The 18,401-nt window shown below is 48.9% G+C and overlaps 1 protein-coding gene across 1 annotated transcript in view; it reads right to left on the bottom strand.

Moving 5' to 3' along the window:
* Window positions 1-1,865: 1,865 nt before the first annotated feature.
* The window catches only part of CUNH2orf92 (chromosome unknown C2orf92 homolog), a 39,791-nt gene continuing 23,255 nt past the window's right edge, over window positions 1,866-18,401 (bottom strand). Inside the window, exons 6-9 of the mRNA XM_021172835.2 lie at window positions 15,403-15,501; window positions 13,109-13,259; window positions 11,212-11,421; window positions 1,866-2,019 (exon numbers count right to left, since the gene is read on the bottom strand). Coding sequence (XP_021028494.1) covers window positions 11,289-11,421; window positions 13,109-13,259; window positions 15,403-15,501 — 383 coding nt within the window. The 3' untranslated portion in view covers window positions 1,866-2,019; window positions 11,212-11,288. The remainder of the gene's footprint in view (window positions 2,020-11,211; window positions 11,422-13,108; window positions 13,260-15,402; window positions 15,502-18,401) is intronic.

Raw genomic sequence — 18,401 nt, 5'->3', positions numbered from 1 at the left:
CTAGGGTACCTTCTTTCCCTCATCCATTTCTACCTCTTGGGGCCATTGTGAATATTAAAACAGGCCTGAAAACAAACTCTCCCTGTGATAGCTAGCCTTATCAACTGGACTACATCTGGAATGAACTACAATCCAGAATGGAGGGCACACATGTAAGATTTTTTTTTTTTTTTTTTTTTTGGCTTGGGTTGAAGAGGGTGAGTCTACTTCTAGTCCAGACCTCTGAGATAGGAAGGCACACACACGTCTTTGATCTGGATCTTGAGACAGGAAGACAAACCTTTAGTCTGGGCCACACCTTCCGTTGGAAGCCTAGATACAAGGATATGGAAGCAGGCTCTTTGCCTGCTTGCCCTCAGCCTGCCAGCATGGCTATTCCTTCACTGGCATTAGAGCCTACTTACACTGAAGGCCAGCTGAGGCACCCAGCCTTGTGGACTGGTCAGCTACTGGCATCTTGGACTTCCTGTTCACAGCCAGTCATTGTGGGATTAGCTGAACCACAGCCTGTAAAACATTCTGGTTTATGCTGTGCAGCCCCAGAATTCTCATGCGTTCTCTAGGGGAAATCTCTGGGGTACTGAAAGTTGCCAAGCACCACGTAGGAGGCTGGGAAAATTGAAAGTGGTCATCATCCTTGCAAATGAACCCAAGCTGAGTCTAAGGAGAATCAACCGATTGCTCGATTGTTCCATTGTTCGATTACTCCATTGCTCTGCTCACAGCAGCTGCTTGCTGTGTGTCCTTCTTGAGCGCTTCTCAAACGGCTGGCTCCTTCTGCAATCTTCAAACCACCGTGGCAGTTGCCAGTACCTCAGAGTCTAACGCCACAATCAGCCTATTCCTTTGCCTCCCACCAGAGGCCTGCCATAGACAGTGCAGACGCTGACCTGTTCCCCGCGGAGGTGACGGTCTGATAGCGGAGAAACAGACCTCACAAAATAAGGTATCCCATAAAGTACGCCAATACCTCAGAGAGAAACACTGGGAATGAAAATCTATTGGCATGTCATGTGGAACTCCAGTCAGGGCAGGACTCACTGAGGAGACATCTGGAGTCAAGACGGGAAGAGGGTGCCCGAGACAATGAATGGATATAGGCACAGCAAGCAGGACAGGCCTGACGCAGGAATGTGTGGTGAGGTACAGACAAGGAGTTCAAAGCATGGGCTGTACAGGTGGCTTGCTGGTTTGGAGTATATGCTGCTCTTATAGAGGATCGGTGTTCAGTTCCCAGAACCCACTTAAGGCAGCTCCCAACCTCCTAGCAACTCCAGCTCCAGGGGAATCTAACGCCCTCTTCTGGCCAATGTGGGAGTTTCTACTCTCGTGCATATATATATCTGAGAAGGCTAGGCTGATTCCGTGGCAGACCTCAAATTGGCAGTTAAGAAGACTAGGCCTAAGAACTGAGTGAGTCCAGGTAAGCCCAAGCAAGTCAATTACTAATAGGAAAAAAAAAAAAAAAAAACCAGGCTCAAGCCTTTGTGCCGTGCCCCAGTAATGGTTCCGGAATGTCTAGAGACAGAGTAAGATGAAGCCCATCTACCCGGAACTCCACCGTGCTTTACAGCAAGCCTGCGAGCTCACTTGGGTGTCTCTCTGTCTTGGTAATGTCCCCAGCATGCTGGACTTTTGCAGAATAAAACACTCTGCATTCATATGAGTGAATGAGTCCGGGTTATCATTCCTTGGTGAATCATGGACCCTCACATACCTACATGCAGTCACACATATATCATAAGAACAAATACTCTAGATTCTCAAAGTAATCCTTGGCTATGTAGGGAGTCTGAGGTCAGGCTGGGATCCATGAGACTGTCCCAGAAAGCAAAAGAACGCAGAAAAGAACAGTGTTTGGAAATTATTGTATGAGGGGATGAAGATTCCAGAAATGGGCTTCAGGACACCAGCTCTGGGCTCAAACCACAGCCCCAGGGTTGTTGTCTACCACCTGCTGGCTCCTCCCTTGGCCACATTTTCTTCCTGGGCTTCAAGGTCGGGAGTTCACTTCAAATCCTGTCAAAGAACAAGAATTGTTTTCTCAGTATTCCTAGAGAATGCCCCCCCGCCCCCCGACACAGAGCATTGGATGAGTGGGTCCTATCTCTATCTCTAAATAGCGAGTCCCAACCAGTCTCTAAAGCCAATGGATGGATATGGATGTGGCCAGGTCAGGCATGGGTGGAAGGAAGGAATGCAAAGGATGCTTGGTAGGCAGAAACCCAATAATTGCAGAAATAAATCACAGCAATATATATATACTGAGCAGTACTTTGTGCCTGCAGTGAGGGTAGATTTGAAACAACAACCCCACCAAGGAGGCTAGCCTATGTTATAGAGAGAAACTGGCCAAGAATAAACAGACTTGAGACTTCCCCCCAGGACATGGTGGAACACAGAGAACACAGCCACCACCCAGCTGGACTCAACTCAATGCCATCTGTTGGCTCACCCAGAAAGGGACAGGGGTGCAGGAAGCCCACCAAGTAGAGGGGAGATGATAAGACAAAGAGCACCCCCTCTTGGTGAAGGTGAAGATGAAGGAGACAACCGTGGGCCTACAGGCAAGGGGTGCACACCTCCAGGAGGAGAAGCCTGGGAAAGGAACAGGAGATCTGGGTCGGGGTGGCCTGCAGCTCAGAATTGGGAATTGGGAGCCCAGAGACTGGACTGAAGCCTATGAGGGTACATGTGACCAGACTGGTGCCTCTCATCTGAGCTCCAAAGGACCCCAGTCCCTACTTTCTACAGTGTCTCCAACCCAGCTTAGCGTCTGGCACACAGAAGGTATTGTCAGATTGAGGAAGCTGAGGCTCAGAGCAGGCCTAGGAAGGACCAGTGGTAGAACAAGGCTGGGCCCAGCTCTAGGTTGGAGAACCAGCTAGAATCGTGAGGTCTTAGACAGGAAGTCCCTGTGAGGCTGGGCACACTACAGCTGTCACCTCCTCCCTTTGTTCCTGTGATGACCAAGCTCACAGAGCACAGTTGGGCAGCAGAGATATAGGATAACCATGTCAGCTCTGATGGGCTATTCCCTCCTCCCCTCCCACCTCCATCTCTGGCTTCCTTTATTGTGATATGGAAAGGCCAGGCCCACACAAGTCAGCTGTCAGGGGAGATGGCCATGGTGAGGGTCACTGGCCACTGTGCTTAGCACAGAGTGTTCCTCTAATGCTCACCTGAGTGGGTACCAGCTACGGATGCTGGTGGGGCGTCACCTGCCTCCTCTGCAGGTTCACCCACTCTTCCCTTCCGCCCTTGGTAGCCCCCTCCCCTCCTATTCCCGGCTCCTGCCTTTCCCCTCATGCCTGAGACCCTGGAAGATCGGCAAGGTGGGAGTATGCGGGGTGCGCTATGGACTAGAACTCTGACTTTCTGGTCTTTTGGGGTTGGCATCTTGGCAGAGCCACCTCTGTCTAATACATCAGGTTGCATGTGACTTCAGCACAGCAATTTTTAACTTAATGGCCAGTAAAAACCCATGTTTTTGGAGGTGGGCTGACTTGGCAAGGAACTAAATAGTATCCTCTAGGGCAGTCCTGTCTTCAGTGCCTACGTGGACAGGTCCACAATTCCCCCCAGGCTCTGACCTTGGGCTACTCCACCACTCTCACCCCTTGAAGACTTTAACTAAGAACCCTCACGTTCTATCCATGCATGAAGAATTAACCAGGGGCCTCACAGTATCATTGCTGTCCCCTAGAAGCTGCAAGCATGCTGACCACACCAGCAGGGGCCAGCTGGGGTCTGCCCTGCCACTGCCTACCCCACCAGTTCACATGCCCCTACCCTCCACAGTGGCCCAGCCTAACTAACCTTATTATGTTCTGGGGACCAAAACATCTGAGAAAGGCCCCTTGCCTGTAGGCCACATACATGGGGCATGCATGCAGTTTTTTTTTATGTCCTGTAGTCATGCTCTCTTAAGAGACCCAGTGTGTTCTTGCCTACCTAAAGACCCGAGATCACTTCCCTACTTTGCTAACACATTCCACTCCATAGCTGCTTTTAGCCATGACACTGGGCTTGGAGCCTCAAGTGATGCCTCTCCTAGGATATTATTATTATTATTATTATATGTATATGAGTACACTGTAACTGTCTTCACACACACCAGAAGAGGGCATTGGATCCCATTACAGATGGTTGTGAGCTACCATGCAACCACTGAGAATTGAAATCAGGATCTCTGGAAGAGTAGTCAGTGCTCTTAACTGCTGAACCATCTCTCTGGCTCCCACAGATTTTTTTTAAAAAGATTTTTACTTACTTTATGTATATGAGAGTTCTATCTACATATACACCTGTGTTCCAGAAGAGGGCATCAGCCCACATTCTAGATGATGAGCCATCATGTGGTTGCTGGGAATTGAACTCAGGACCTCTGGAAGAGCAGTCAGTGCTCTTAACCACTAAGTCATCTCTCCAGCCCCTCTCCCATAGATCTTAAATAGGGGCTGAGCCCACCTTGACTGTGACTTTGTACTCTGGCTGTATCCCATCAGAGGGTACCATTGTAAGACTCTGGTGAGCCATAGCTTATCAGGGACTCTCTGTGTGAATGATGCAGAGCTGAGAATCAATGCAAAAAGCAAGAGGAATTTATTGTTCCAGTGCACTGGGGTCGTCCCAGACCCAAAGGAGAGGCAGCGACCACTGGCTGCCCATTCGTGGAATTTTTATATGGTTTCCAGGGGCGGAATAGAGCATCAGCAACTAGGCACAATATGATTGGCCAAACAGTGCACCTTTTAAACTGATTGGTCTTTAGGGAATGAGGTAGTAGGGGCTTACTCAGCCTCTCCCTTCTGGCCTACCTGCTTTCTGACCTCTCTCTTCCAGGAGTGAAAGGAATTTTCTAATGGCCCTGAGCTGACCTCTTCACCATCTGATTCCATCTCATTCCTGTTCTCACCCCTCCCTTGGCATCCCTATAACTAGGGTACCAAGCATGAAGTTCCAGCATGGGGAGTTATTCCGTTGCCCGAGTACATCCCATTTTCCCTTCTTGCTGGGGTGAGACATGGATTCAGCCTTGAGCTGTAGACTTCAGGAGAAACTGTAGCCGCATACACTTGGACAACTGTAACATGGAACAACCCGGGACCGGCTGCCTCTCTCCCTCCTGTCGCACCATTCAAGGCATGTTGCTGCTACCCTCTGTTTCTGCAGAGCTCCCACTAAATTGACCCAAGAAAGGAAGCTGCTTGTCCCTCTCTGACCTCCCAATCTCAGCCAGGGCTTCCTGTTGGCAGAAATAAGCAGAAGTCAGATAGCAAGGGCATCTGAGAAGAGCAAGGGCTCTGGGTGGTGGTTTAAATGAGAATGCCCCTCCAAGAGGCTCACAGATCTGAATACTTGGCCACAAGAGAGTTGTGCTATCTGAAAGGATTAGGAAGAGTCCTTGTTGGAAGCAGTGTGTCCCTGGGGGTGAGCTTTGAGGTTTCAAAAAGCCCATCCCAAGCCCAGAGTCTCTTCTTCCTATTGCCTACTGATCCAGCTGTAGAACTCTCAGCTACTTCTCCTATATCGTGTCTGCCACCATGCTTCCTGCCTTGCCACCATGCTGATAGCAGACTAGACTGTAAGCCAGCCCCCAATTAAACGCCTTCTTTTTATAAGATTCACTGTGGTCATGGTGTCTGTTCACTGCAATGAACACCGATTAAGACAGTCCCTGCAGCGCTGTGCAGAACAGAACAGGAAATGGAAGTTTGCAGAGAGACAACAGGTACACCCCAGCAGGACCACACCCAATCCCAGCTGGGAACAGATGAGTCTCCAAGTGCTAGGAAACCCTTACTGAGCAGAGAAACCTGAGCACTTGCTCTTACAGAACAACCAAGCTGGGTCACCGCATCCGCATCCAGCCAGCTAGACAGCAAGTTCCACGGGACCCTTAGGAGGCTAAGAGTCTCCCAGAGAACCGAAGACAAAGAAAGAAAGTCTGGGACCTGCCTGGTTGACGGGATAGCTAGGTGTTCTATAGCACATGCAGCTGCCCATTAAGCAGGTCCAGTGCTCAGTGGGCATCTCATTCGGAAGGCTGTTTAGACCACATGTGGGTTTGGTTCTCCAATCTCCTTGCCTGAATACCAACCAGACTGTCAGAGAGAGCTTCTGCAGCAGATGCAGGCTGGGATGCAGGCTGGGATGCAGGCTGGGATGCAGGCTGCTGTCCCTTGAGCCATCTCAGCCAGCAGATCTAGACATCCTGGAAGGATTGATGGAAGAGAGAAAGCACAGGGACCCTCCAATGAAATAGTTGTAGCATGGACCTGGAGGTGGGGGAGGCCGGCCGCTCTTCTGTTGATACTTCTTCATCAGAAAGCAGCTCCGGGCTTGTGAGTGGGTCTTAGTAGAGACATTAACTCAGACTAGAAGGTACTCAAAATGGTAATATCCTTTCCAATAAGTCATATGGGAGTCTGTGCTGATTAGTTTTATGTCAACTTGACACAAGCTACAGTTATCTATCTGAAAGGAGGGAGCCTCAATTGAGAAAATGCCTCCATAAGATCCAGCTGTAGGGCATTTTCTTTATTAGCGATTAATGGGGGAGGGCCCAGCCCATTGTGGGTGGTGCCATTCCTGACCTGGTGGTCCTGGGTTCTATAAGGAAGCAGGTTGGCCAAGTCATAAGAAGCAAGCCGGTAAGCAGCACCCCTCCATGGCCCCTACATCAGTTCCTACCTCCAGGTTCCTGCCCTCACTGCTTTTGATGACAAGCTAATATACAGAACTGTGAGTGGAATAACCCTTTCCTCCCCAGCTTGTTTTCAGTCATGGTCTATCACAGCAGAGTTCATGGAAATTGCTTATGGCATTTCAGTCAATAACAGATTATTGTATAGAACAGCAATCCTATGAGGTCGTATCATTTAGAAGCTGGGAGTATAGCTCAATGGTGTGTGTGTGTGCTAGATCACTTGCCTAGCATCCGTAAGCCCCTGAGTTCAGTCTCCAGCACCACATAAAACATATGTTTTCCCATCTAGAGAAATCATATCCAACTTAGTGTAGTGTGGGTTAGTAGGCTCTCTGGTAGTCAAACACTGGTGGTGTTACCTAACACGTTTCTCAGACTGTATTCTCATCAGTAAGGGACACATGTATGCATACACATGCATGAACAGGTTTATGAACAGGCAGGTGGACTCAAGGACCAAGCTATCCAGTGCAAGCAGGTAGTTCAAACTCCCCCAGTGTGTGTTTCTGATGTTTCCACTGCACTTGCCTCTATGGCCTCTTGTCAGCTAGTGGGGAAACAAGTGGTCATGGTTACAATGAGTCTACAGACATGCAGGCCCCATCCAGATGCAGGCAGCAGTTACATCACTGGCTACTCAGGAAAACCTTGAGTGACCATGGAAAAAGGGGACATCTTGGTGAGGTTGTCACACCTAGTGCAGATCTATTCCAGAGTCTCAGCCCCCGGACTACTGAGACTTTGAGCTGAATAATTCCTTAGTGGGTGACTGGGTGCTCCTGTGCATTGTAAGATGCCTAACAGCATCTTTAGCTTCTACCCATCAGGTGCCAGAACACACAGATACACACAGACACTTACATACATACATACATACATACATACATACATACTTACATACATACACATACATACACATATGCATACCCATACATACACATAAACACATACATATACACATACACACACATACTCATACCTACACTTACACACACACATACACACAAATATATACAAATACATATGCATACACATATATACACATAGACACACATACATGCACACATAAACACACATATACATACATATATGCACATATAAACTCACATACACACATACATGCACATATAAACACACATACACACACATACACATGCATACACATACACATACATACACACATACATACACACACATACATAGACACACATACATGCACACATAAACACACATACATATATAAACACACATATAACACATATACATGCAACACATACATACACACACATACACACGCATACCTACACACACACATGTATATACACACATAGCCAGAAATATCTCCAGAAATTGCCCATTGCCCCACATCGAGAAGTCCCCACTCCACATTACTTTGTGGCCAGCAACCCTTGAGCTATCAAGCAGATGAGAGACTTAGGACAGAGGAGGGAGAATATGGTTATTAACAAGATTTATGGCCAGTATGATGTTAGTCTTCATTGCCAGTGTGGGTTTAAATAAAAATGTCCTCCGCAGGCTCATGTTCCTGAACATTTGGTCCCCCTTGGGTGGCACTCTGGGGAGGTTCAGGAGCTATAGTGTAGTGAGAGATCTATGTCACTGGAGCTGAGCTTTGAGAGTCTAAAGACTTGGGCCATATCCAGGGTATTCTCTCGGCTCTGTACTTACAAATTCGAGCTCTGAGCTTTCTGTTCCTGCTGCTAATACTTCTCCATGACAAACTTTTGCCCTCTGAAACTCTCAGCTCCCTGGAACTGTAACCCCTGCCCCCCCAAAAAAAACCCTCTCTTCCTTATATATAACCTTGGTCATGGTGGCTTTGCCATACTTTCTGCCTGGTTCCAGGCTACCCCACCATCTGGGACTCTCCCCCTGGAACTGCAAGCCAGAATAAACTCTATGTTTTGTAATTTGCCTAGTCATGTGCTTTACCCCAGCAAGAAAAGAAATTAAGACAGGCAGTTTGACTCCATGGTTCTCAACCTGTGGGTCTAGACCCCCACAGATGCTGTGTATCAGATGTCCTGCATATCAGGGGTTTGCATTAACGATTCATAACTATAGCAACATTACAGTTATGAAGTAACAACAAAATAATTGTATGCTTGAGGGTCACCACAACACGAGGAGCTCTATTAAAGGGTCGCAGCCTTAGAAAGACTGAGAACCACTGCCTTGACTGGATTTAGATTCCCCCATAAGACTGCTGAAGTGTACTTTTGAATGTGTCTGGGCAGGTGTTTCCAGAGAAAATTAATTGAGGAGGAAAGACACAGATCAAAGCAGGTGATGCCTTCCAGTGGGCAGGGAGCTGAAGAGAATACAAAGGAAAGGAGAGAGACTGCCAGCTGAGGCTCTGCACTCTCTTCCTCTTTGTTTCCATGTCAGCCATGATGTGAATAGCTCTCCTCCCCTGCAGGAACTGTTCAGACACACGGGACACAACCAACCAGTGACTGACCCTATGAGTAAGTAAGATTTCCCACCTTCAAGTTGTTCTCCTGGATTATTATTGGTCACAGAGACACAGGAAGAGAAAGCAGACTGAGCTTAAGAGGGCTTCCTGCCTCTTGCAGAGAGGCTGCAAGTTTGGTACCCATCCCAGCTAGCTGGCAGCTACCTGAAGCCCCAGCTCCATTACCTCTAACCTCATAGGAGAGCCAAAGTCACACGTACATACCTCTCCACACACATAAAAGCACAAACAAAACTTTAAAAATAAATACAAAAATAATACCTTGAAGCTTGCCCTCAGTGGTCCCCACCCTCCTCTATGGTGTGGCCTCTTAAAGGCACTACAGTCTTCCAAAACAGCACCGTCCACTGGGAAGTGTTCTCAAACGCAAGCCAAGTACCCTGCCCTGTTCCTTCATACTCCATTAGCACAAGCATCCAGTGGTCGAGTCAAGACAAGTGGGTGAAGGGAAGCATGGTTGTAGAACACACCTCACAGCTCTACCTCAAATGCCTCTCCATGACAAGACTTTCCTTGCCCACCCCTCTCTGGGCACAGGGCAGGTGGAAAGCACGGTTCAAGTCTGCTAAAGTGGTTGTCACTGTTAACGCTGAGTTCTGCACATTTCTACAACAGGTAATACTTCTGATGTTCATCATCTGTAAATGAACAGACTCTGGGATGGGTCAACTTGACCCCCTAATTAGCATCGTTGGCACCTTCTCTTGTCGCCCAGGCTGCTTGTGAGCAAAAGAACTGTGGATCTTAACAGCGTCGTATACGTCAGCACCGGCCATCTTAAATGCCCTGCTGATGCCTTGAGACAACTACAACAGTTCACAGTGGATCACCTAGGCGTGCCGAGGTCCTAGCGAAACAATTTGTGCCAAACTTTCTGCAGTCACATGTGAATTAGTTCCACTTTGGCTAACTAGGGAGCCTCTCCCCTGGCCGAGTGACTACTATGGCCCCAGGGCAGGCCTGTGATTGGTCCAAAACATAAGCCTGGGAGAATGATTGACCCCAACAAATTGCTGTGATTGGTCCCAAACAGCCCTTCAGGATTATTTAAGCATGCTGCTTTGCTCCCTCAGAGCTGGCTGTGGGGCAGTCTCCTGTGCTACGTAGGACTCCTACTGTTACAGTGTCAGATCCAATAAGGTCTTCTGCATGGTCTTGCTTCGATGACTTTAGTCTGAGCTAAAATGAAGCCATGCAGCAGAAGGCAGCCTGTGTGTGACAGCTGAGCCAGCGAATGCCTGAGGCCAAGGCTTGATCAAAAAAGATCCTGGCAGGTAGGTGAACATCACTCAGGGTCACCTTCTACCCAAACACAGCCCAGCCCAGTGTTGTTCTCAAACCCAGTACTGCCAACAGTGGGTTTCCAAACTGCCCAGTGTGAAGTCCGCAGCCCCAAGATCAGGGCCCCAGCTCAAAGTTCCTGTAACGACTGGTCAGCAGTTGAAGAGTCCCAAGCATTCTCAAAGCAGTCCCAGTGGCTGGTGCTAGACCCACCACTGGTCCACTTAAGAAGTGACATAGTGGTGGCTTTGGTATGCCATGCAACAGGCAAAGTAGCTGCCCACCTAGACCTCCGGCCCATTCTCCAGCAGCGCCCACAGGCCTGAGCTAACGTAGCTCTGCAAGCATGGCGCTACTGCCCAGGGCCCGCTAAGAATCCAGGCTGGGGATCCCACCAGCCCACCAGGATTCTGCTCCTAGGACCCATTCAGAAATTGCAGCCCCGCCTCTCAAATGCTGCCCTAACGGAGGCAAGTATCCCCTCCCCCCCATTCCCCAAGTTATCCTGGTGATAGGACTGACAACCGAAGGAACAGTTCCCAGTGGCTGAGCAGAAAGAAGCAAAGTGGAAGTAGGGATGACGCTGTCAAATGCATGCCCACACGAGAGGCGTACGTGAGACTTACCGCTAGGGGGCGCCACCCGCCACTGCTTCCACCCACCCGTACTGAAGTGAAGCCCACATTTCCAGAGACCAGCTGTAGAAGAGTTTCTTGCCTACCTTGGACTTCTATCCGGGTAGCACAAAAGAACTCTCTGGCAGTGGCTGGGTGGCAGTTTGCTGGCCCCTCCACCGGCTCAGACGAAGGAATTGTACTTCAGGGGCTTCTGCTTTCCCATGAATTTTTTGAGGTGCTTATCTTGGGAATTTTGCCACAAAGACTTCCCATTCATTATAAAAATATTGTATGTCATGTTCGCTGGAGGATACCTAACATAAAGAAAACAAACCACATGGCTCACTAAACACACAGGAAGGCCACTGCAGTTTCTGATGGATCTGAATTCTGTTACCTCAGCGAAGGTCTGTCCTGAATGACAGGCCCTCTGACCCAGGGTCACAAGGTGCCTCTAGGAAACGCCTCCATTGCTTGCTTTCCTCCCACAACCCCTGCTCGTCCTAACCAGTTTTTTTCCAAGAGAAAATAACTGATCCAAGGATGGGCCCTGGTCAGGGATGTAAGGTGAGCCAAGCTTAATTTCAGACCCCTCAAATCCAGGTTCCTCTTTTGCTTCAGAAGCCCCCATCCCTGTCTCAGAAGAGTAAACTGGACATGAGGTAGCTGTTGGCTAGTCTGCTTGGGCACTTAGCTGTTGCCAGAGGCCTTGGCACTTAGAAAAGGGAGTGATAAGCTCTCAAGGAGAAAGTTAACTACCACAGCCTCAGACCCAAAACAAAGGGTGACAAAATGAGTGTCACCACAGGAGGTGGCCTGTAGCTGGCTGCCATCAGGAATGTGTGTCTCAGAGGATGCAGAGGGGTGCATATGCTGTTCTTTCAAGTTATTTGCTTCTGGTGTCTGCCTAAGGTCCCTGTCTGTACCTAAACCCTGTCTTTGCCCCCTTGAGGTTCCTGCTGTGCCAGGCATTAACCCATTGTTGACAGGATCATGAGAGTGTCTAGGAAGACAGAGACAGTCAACTAGAGACAGTTTAGTCAGTACAGGCAAACCAGCATACACTGACTGAATTCAGCCTCTCTCTCTCCCCACATCCAGTCTCCCCACTCCGCACCTTCTCACAGCCGTGCTTTGCCTTTTTTGCATCTAGAATCTGTAGCCAGGTGTGATGTCGCACACCTTTAGTCCCAGCATCCCAGAGGCAGAAGCAGGTAGATCTCTGAGTTGAAGGCCAGCCTGGTCTACAAAGTGAGTTCTGGGACAGCCAGAGCTACACAGAGAAACCCTGTTTCAGGGGGAGGGGGATGGGAATAGATCCCTAGTTTCCAGTCTTCTAACCAGAGGCTCTGCCATCTCCCCTCCAGTTTCCTCTTGGTATGAGGAAACCTGGCTAATCTGTGTGGCCTGAGAAGTAAGCATAGCCCAAGTCAGGGACTCCAGAGTTTCAGAGTGCCTCGGAATTGCCAGATAGTGCCTGAAACCCATCACCTGGGAACTTTTATTGACCATGCTAGGAGATGCCAAGACATAGCAGGAAGACATTCCTGCCTTCCCAACATCTGGGATCTGTAAAAAGCAACTGTGCTTCAAACTCCTTGAGTCATTTGTTTGCTTAAAAACAACAAAAAACCACTTTTGGGGGGAGGGGTTTGAGACAGGGTTTCTCTGTGTAGCCCTGGCTGTCCTGAAACTCACTCTGTAGACCAGGCTGTCCTCGAACTCTGAAATCCACCTGCCTCTGCCTCCCAAGTGCTGGGATTAAAGGCGTGCTCCACCACTGCCTGGCAAAACCCACTTATTTTAACTTGCATGTATGGGTGTTTCACCAGCATGTACCGAATGCATGCAGTGCCCTGGGAAGCCAGAAGAGGGCACTGGATTCTCCTAGAACTGGAACCGAACGTGGTTATGACCCACCTGTGCAGAGTGGAACCTGAGCCATCTCTCCACCACCCAACTTCTTGAATTCTTAGCAGACAGATGCCAAGAGCCACTCACTTTGTCTGTCTCCGCCTTTTACACATGACCAGTGTGAACACCACCAGCACCGTCACCAGGAGGATTGCCGCCATGGCAACGGTAGCAGAGATGATATTCTTCTGCAGGAAGCTCAGCAGCTGTCCGCACGGCAGACTCTCCCTGGAGGCACCTAAGTAGGACGACACAAGAGCAGGAGCTGGAGGAGGCCTGAATCCATCCCTGACAGGTGACTCGCAACCAGGACAACCCAGTGGGCGGCCTCGCGCAGAGCAGAAGTATACATACTAGCACCTCAGCCATTGGCTTCAAGAGTCCAGCCGGGGAAGGGACAGGCCTTGTCGCCAGTGACAAGCTGAGATTCAGAGGGTGTGGGCTGACAAGCAGCAGCGCGTTCGTGAAGAAGAATGAACAAACCATAGAGTGCAGGAAGTAAGAAGACAGGAGGTGAGGTCCATGGGGAGGCAGAGCGTGGAGAAGGTGGAGAGGAGGCAGGAACGTCCTACTTCAAAGGCTTGGAGAATCACGGACATGGGGCTGACAGTGTAGTTCAATGGCAACCCAATTGTTTAACATGCTGGAGACACCGGATTAAGTCTCCGGCACCAGAAACTGGACAGCAAAGGGCAGAGTATTTGAATTACAGCTACTCACCTGGCAGTGGCCAAAATCACTCTCTATTACCCCCCTTCTTCCTGCCCCACAAGCTTTTAGAAATTCTACTGCAGATTCAGTCTGCCTTGTGTGTGTAAGCATGATTGGTCATCTTGACTGTGATCTTGATACAACAGAGACACACACAGGAGATTAGAATGAGTGCTTGTGTGTGCATGTGTGTGTGTGTATGTGAGGTGTGTGTGTGAGGGTGTTCCCATGGCTGACATGTGAGACAATGACAGAAAGCAGAGATTCATCTTGAATTTGGGTGGCACTCTCCAAAAGGCTAAGGACCCACACAGAATAAAAATAGGAAAGGAGGGAGCCAGCCAATGAGGGGAGGCATTTTCCTCTACTTCCTGGCCAGCATGTAGTCAGTGGCTGTTCTCCACCATGCTTTCTGCCTTATCAGAGCCTCAAAACAAGGGGACAGCTGACTATAGACTGGCACCTCTGAAATCCAGAGCCAAGATAAACTCTTGAATTTGTTCCTCTTACGTATTTGCCATAGTGATGAAAAACTGACCAAGATTGTGATTTGAAAGATTCCTGACTGTCATCCTGTATAGATGGTGCCAGAGATGGCCTTGACTTCTGACAACCCTCTGGGGACTTTGAGAGATCACAAGGCTGGCTTTGGAATGCCAGCTGGCATTTGTAGACTTGGAGAGTGGGGCATCTCTGATTCCATTTATAATCTGGACAGAGAAAGGGGAGGGTTTGAGGACTGGGGGGGGGGGGGAAGATACGTTGAGAGGAATGAGCGTTCGTGTGACAAATGCTGAAGAGATTGGGCAACGTAGGCAGAGAGTACTGCCCAAGGGCTTTCTTGGGTTAGGGGATAAAACCAGAGCCCAAACCTTCCTCCCAGGTCCATGAGGAGTATCTCTGAGGGTTATGCTGCAAAAATTCAGCACTAGCAAGTTTAAAATTACACTTTCTTTATTTTGTGTGTTCGTGTGTCTATGTAAGTGTGCCTACACTCGCCATGCATGCGTGTAGCCAATTTGTGGGAGTCAGTTCTCTTTTCCTACCAGGAGGGTCTGGAGGATTGGACTCCAGTTGCCAGGCTTGGTGGTTAATTCCTGAAAGTGAGGAAGGAATAACAGGGTAGATGGAGAGGCTGTATGGACGGGTATAAGTGGGCACGGTACCAGCATGGGCTCAGCCTCTCCCCACTATCAACAAGTGTGGGCTCAGTCAACCCAACAAGAAGGAAGAAGCCAGACCCTAGGAGACTAGATTAACCCAGGACAGCCTCAGGACCCAGCAGGGGCAGAGCCTCAGACAAGGATTCCACATTCTAAATGACCCTGGCTTTCTAGAAAAAAAAAAAAAAAAAAGATGAAAATCCTTTAGAAAAAAATAATCAACTTTTTGAAATATATTTAATTCATTATGTGTAGACCCTATGACTTGTCTGTTTTCTGTTTTGCTTTTTAGACAGTGTCACTCTGTAGCCCAGACTGGCCTCAAACTCATGGTCCTCCTGCCTCAGCCTACAGGCATGTGACCCACACAAGCTGTCTACACATTTCTGCAGGTGATTTAAAGGTACACTGACGCTATTCGGCTAAAATGCCATGAAATTAAAAAAAAAAAGACATGTTCTGGAGCCCTCCATACTTGAGACTTAGACCATATTTTAAGGATGGTACCTCGGGTGCTTTTTTGGAGCGTTTCGTTGTCTTCAACAGTCAATGGAGGGCTCACGTCCCTGTCGAATAGAGATGGTTCTTTATTCTCAGCAATGTGAGCTACAAAAGACGAAAGAGAAGGCGAGACTGAATGCCACCCAAAGGTCCACATACTAAAGGCTCCATCAGGGGGCTCTCTTAGAAGGGAAGGTTTTAAGGCTATGCCCTAGAGGATTTTGGAATCCTACCTCCTCCTCTCCCTCCTCCTCTCCCTCCTCCTCTCCCTCCTCCTCTCCCTCCTCCTCTCCCTCCTCCTCTCCCTCTTCCTCCTCTTCCTCCTCTTCCTCCTCTTCCTCCTCTTCCTCCTCTTCCTCCTCCTCCTCTCCCTCTTCTTCCTCCTTCTCCTCTCCCTCCTCCTCCTCCTCCTTCTCCTCTCCCTCTTCTTCCTCCTCCTCCTCCCCCTTCTCTTCCTCCTCATCGTCTTCCTCCTCATCCTTCTTCCTCTCTCCCTCTGCCTCTCTCCCTCTCCTCTCTCTCCTTGGACATGGAGAGTCAGATTTGATCTCTCACACACTCCTACCATGTTGCTCTACCTCCCCACAGGCCCCAGACATGGAAACATGGGCAGCCATAGGTTAGAATTTCTAAAGGTGTCAGTCAGCATCCTCTAAGCCAGGTATTTTATTATATTATTTTATTATAGGGATGGAAAGATAACAGTAACAGTTTTACTATGCTCATTGGCCAATTCTGTTTTTATAATAGAGAAGCTTGCCTGTTGTATGTGTGTGTGCACACACGAGAACGTGCATGTGTGCATGTATGCAAGTGTGTGTGCATGTATGGGTGGCATGTGCACCCTTGGGTGTGTGCATGTCACAGCACATGTGTGGAAGCCAGAGGACAGTTTTCACCTTTTGTATTGTTAGGGACGGGGTCTCTCTGTTGTCAGCCACTGTGCACCAGGTGAGCTGGCCCTGAAGCTTCCAGGGATCCTCCTGCCCTCACCTCCCATCTCACCCCTGCAGCACTGGCTCACACACGCACATGCTCCCACATAGAGCTTTCTGTGAGTTACGGAGATTCTAACCTGGGTCCTTTTTTTTTTTTTTTTTTTTTTTTTTTTAAATTATATGTAAGTACACTGTAGCTGTCTTCAGACACTCCAGAAGAGGGAGTCAGATCTCGTTACGGATGGTTGTGAGCCACCATGTGGTTGCTGGGATTTGAACTCCGGACCTTCGGAAGAGCAGTCGGGTGCTCTTACCCACTGAGCCATCTCACCAGCCCCTAACCTGGGTCCGTATATTGTGTGGCAAACACTTTTGCCCTATCCCTTAAGCAGCTTTTTCTAGAGTTCAAGGAAAGAGGAAAGGGGGATTTGGAGGAGTGTCTTGGTATTCTAAAGCACATAAGTATTTTGGTTTTATTTCTAAGCCAGAGCATTCACCCGCTCATGGCTGAGACAATGACTCTCATAAGGAGGGCTTGTTGAACACCATTGCTGGGCCCCGCTTGAGAGTCTCTGACTCTGAAGGTCTAAGCAGACTTGAGAGTGTGCATGGCTCACAGATAGCGCTGCTGCCTGTGAGGACACAGGGCATCTAGCCTGGGCTTGAGCCTCTCTGAGCTCTGGTTTCAGTCTCCATTTGTATAAAATATAGATGCTATGGCTTGCCCTACAGGTTGCAGAATGTTTGTGCAATCCACAAAGACCTAAACAAAATGAGAAAATGAGCCACACCAAGATATCTACTGGCATCTCCAAACAACATAACGCCCTTAGGAGAAAGAGGCAGGGTTGGAAATGAGAACCCTTTGCACTCCGGCTCTGCCTCTGGCTATCCGTGACCCACGTGAATAAGAGGGCTGGCAAAATCCCTGGGGGCATTTGGTCCAGGGAAATGGGAGGCCAAGAGCTGTCTTTGGCAGGCATGGGAAGACCCCAGAGACACTGTTATATGTGATCTGAGCTGTTCCATGGAACAATCTAGAAGCCATGGGCAGGAGCTCAGCCTGAAGAGATCTACATGGTCTGTGTGAATTGGAAAGGAAAACTAACAAGAACAAATGGGCAGGGTAAGAAAGTGACTTCCACACCCCCAGACAACCTCAAGCCAAGCTGTGGCTCCAGCGACAGGGAGATATACCTGAAACCTTGATAGGAAAAGGTGGCGGGGGTTGGTGGGTAAGCTTCCTGAATCCTTGGGCAGCTTCACAAAGGAAACAAGACTAGTTGCCATGGGATGAAGGATATTAAGTGTGTGGTAAGAGATTCCCCAACGTTCTCATCATTGGGGACGCCAATTGTAAGTACGCTGCAGCTGTCTTCAGACACACCAGAAGAGGACAACAGATCTCATTACAGATGGTTGTGAGCCACCATGTGGTTGCTGGGAATTGAACTCAGGACCTTCAGAAGAACAGTCAGTGCTCTTAACCGCTGAGCCATTTCTCCAGCCCAGTTCTTGTCATCCTTAGAAAAGAAAGGGATCCATTCATTTTCCAAGTTGGCTTAAGAAGGTTCAACTTAATATGCCTGGCAATCAGTTGACTTTGAATGTGGCAACTCATTAAAGGGATCAGCAGCCAGAGACCAAGTGTGACTGACATGGTGTCAGTCCTTAGGGGCTGCATTGCCTAGTCTTTCAGAGGCTGGTATAAAGGGTGCTTCTGCATGGGGAGATAAGCTAAGCCAGGGAATTTGCTTGGCACATAAGCACGAGGAGCTGAGCTTGCCCCTCAGGACCCATGAAAGAAACGGCAGGCGTGGCGGTGAACATCTGAAAGCCTGCTGTTCTAGAGAGACAGAGACGGGGCATCCCTGGGGCTTGCCAGACAATCAGCCGAGACTACTTGCTGAGTTCCAGGCTATCAAAAAACCCACCTCAAAATCAAAATCAAGGGGAGGCCAACGGGATGGTTTGGTGGATAAAAGTGCCTGCCACCAAGCCTGACAACCTAAGTTCAAGCTCCAGAATCCACAGAATATAAAGAAAGAACAGGCTCCTGAGACCTCC

Source organism: Mus caroli, unplaced genomic scaffold (assembly GCF_978045245.1).
Source record: "Mus caroli unplaced genomic scaffold, Mus_caroli_1 scaffold_1, whole genome shotgun sequence".
Lineage (NCBI taxonomy): Eukaryota > Metazoa > Chordata > Mammalia > Rodentia > Muridae > Mus > Mus caroli.
The sequence above is the reverse complement of the archived record's forward strand: the minus strand, read 5'-3'. Positions and strand labels throughout refer to the sequence as shown.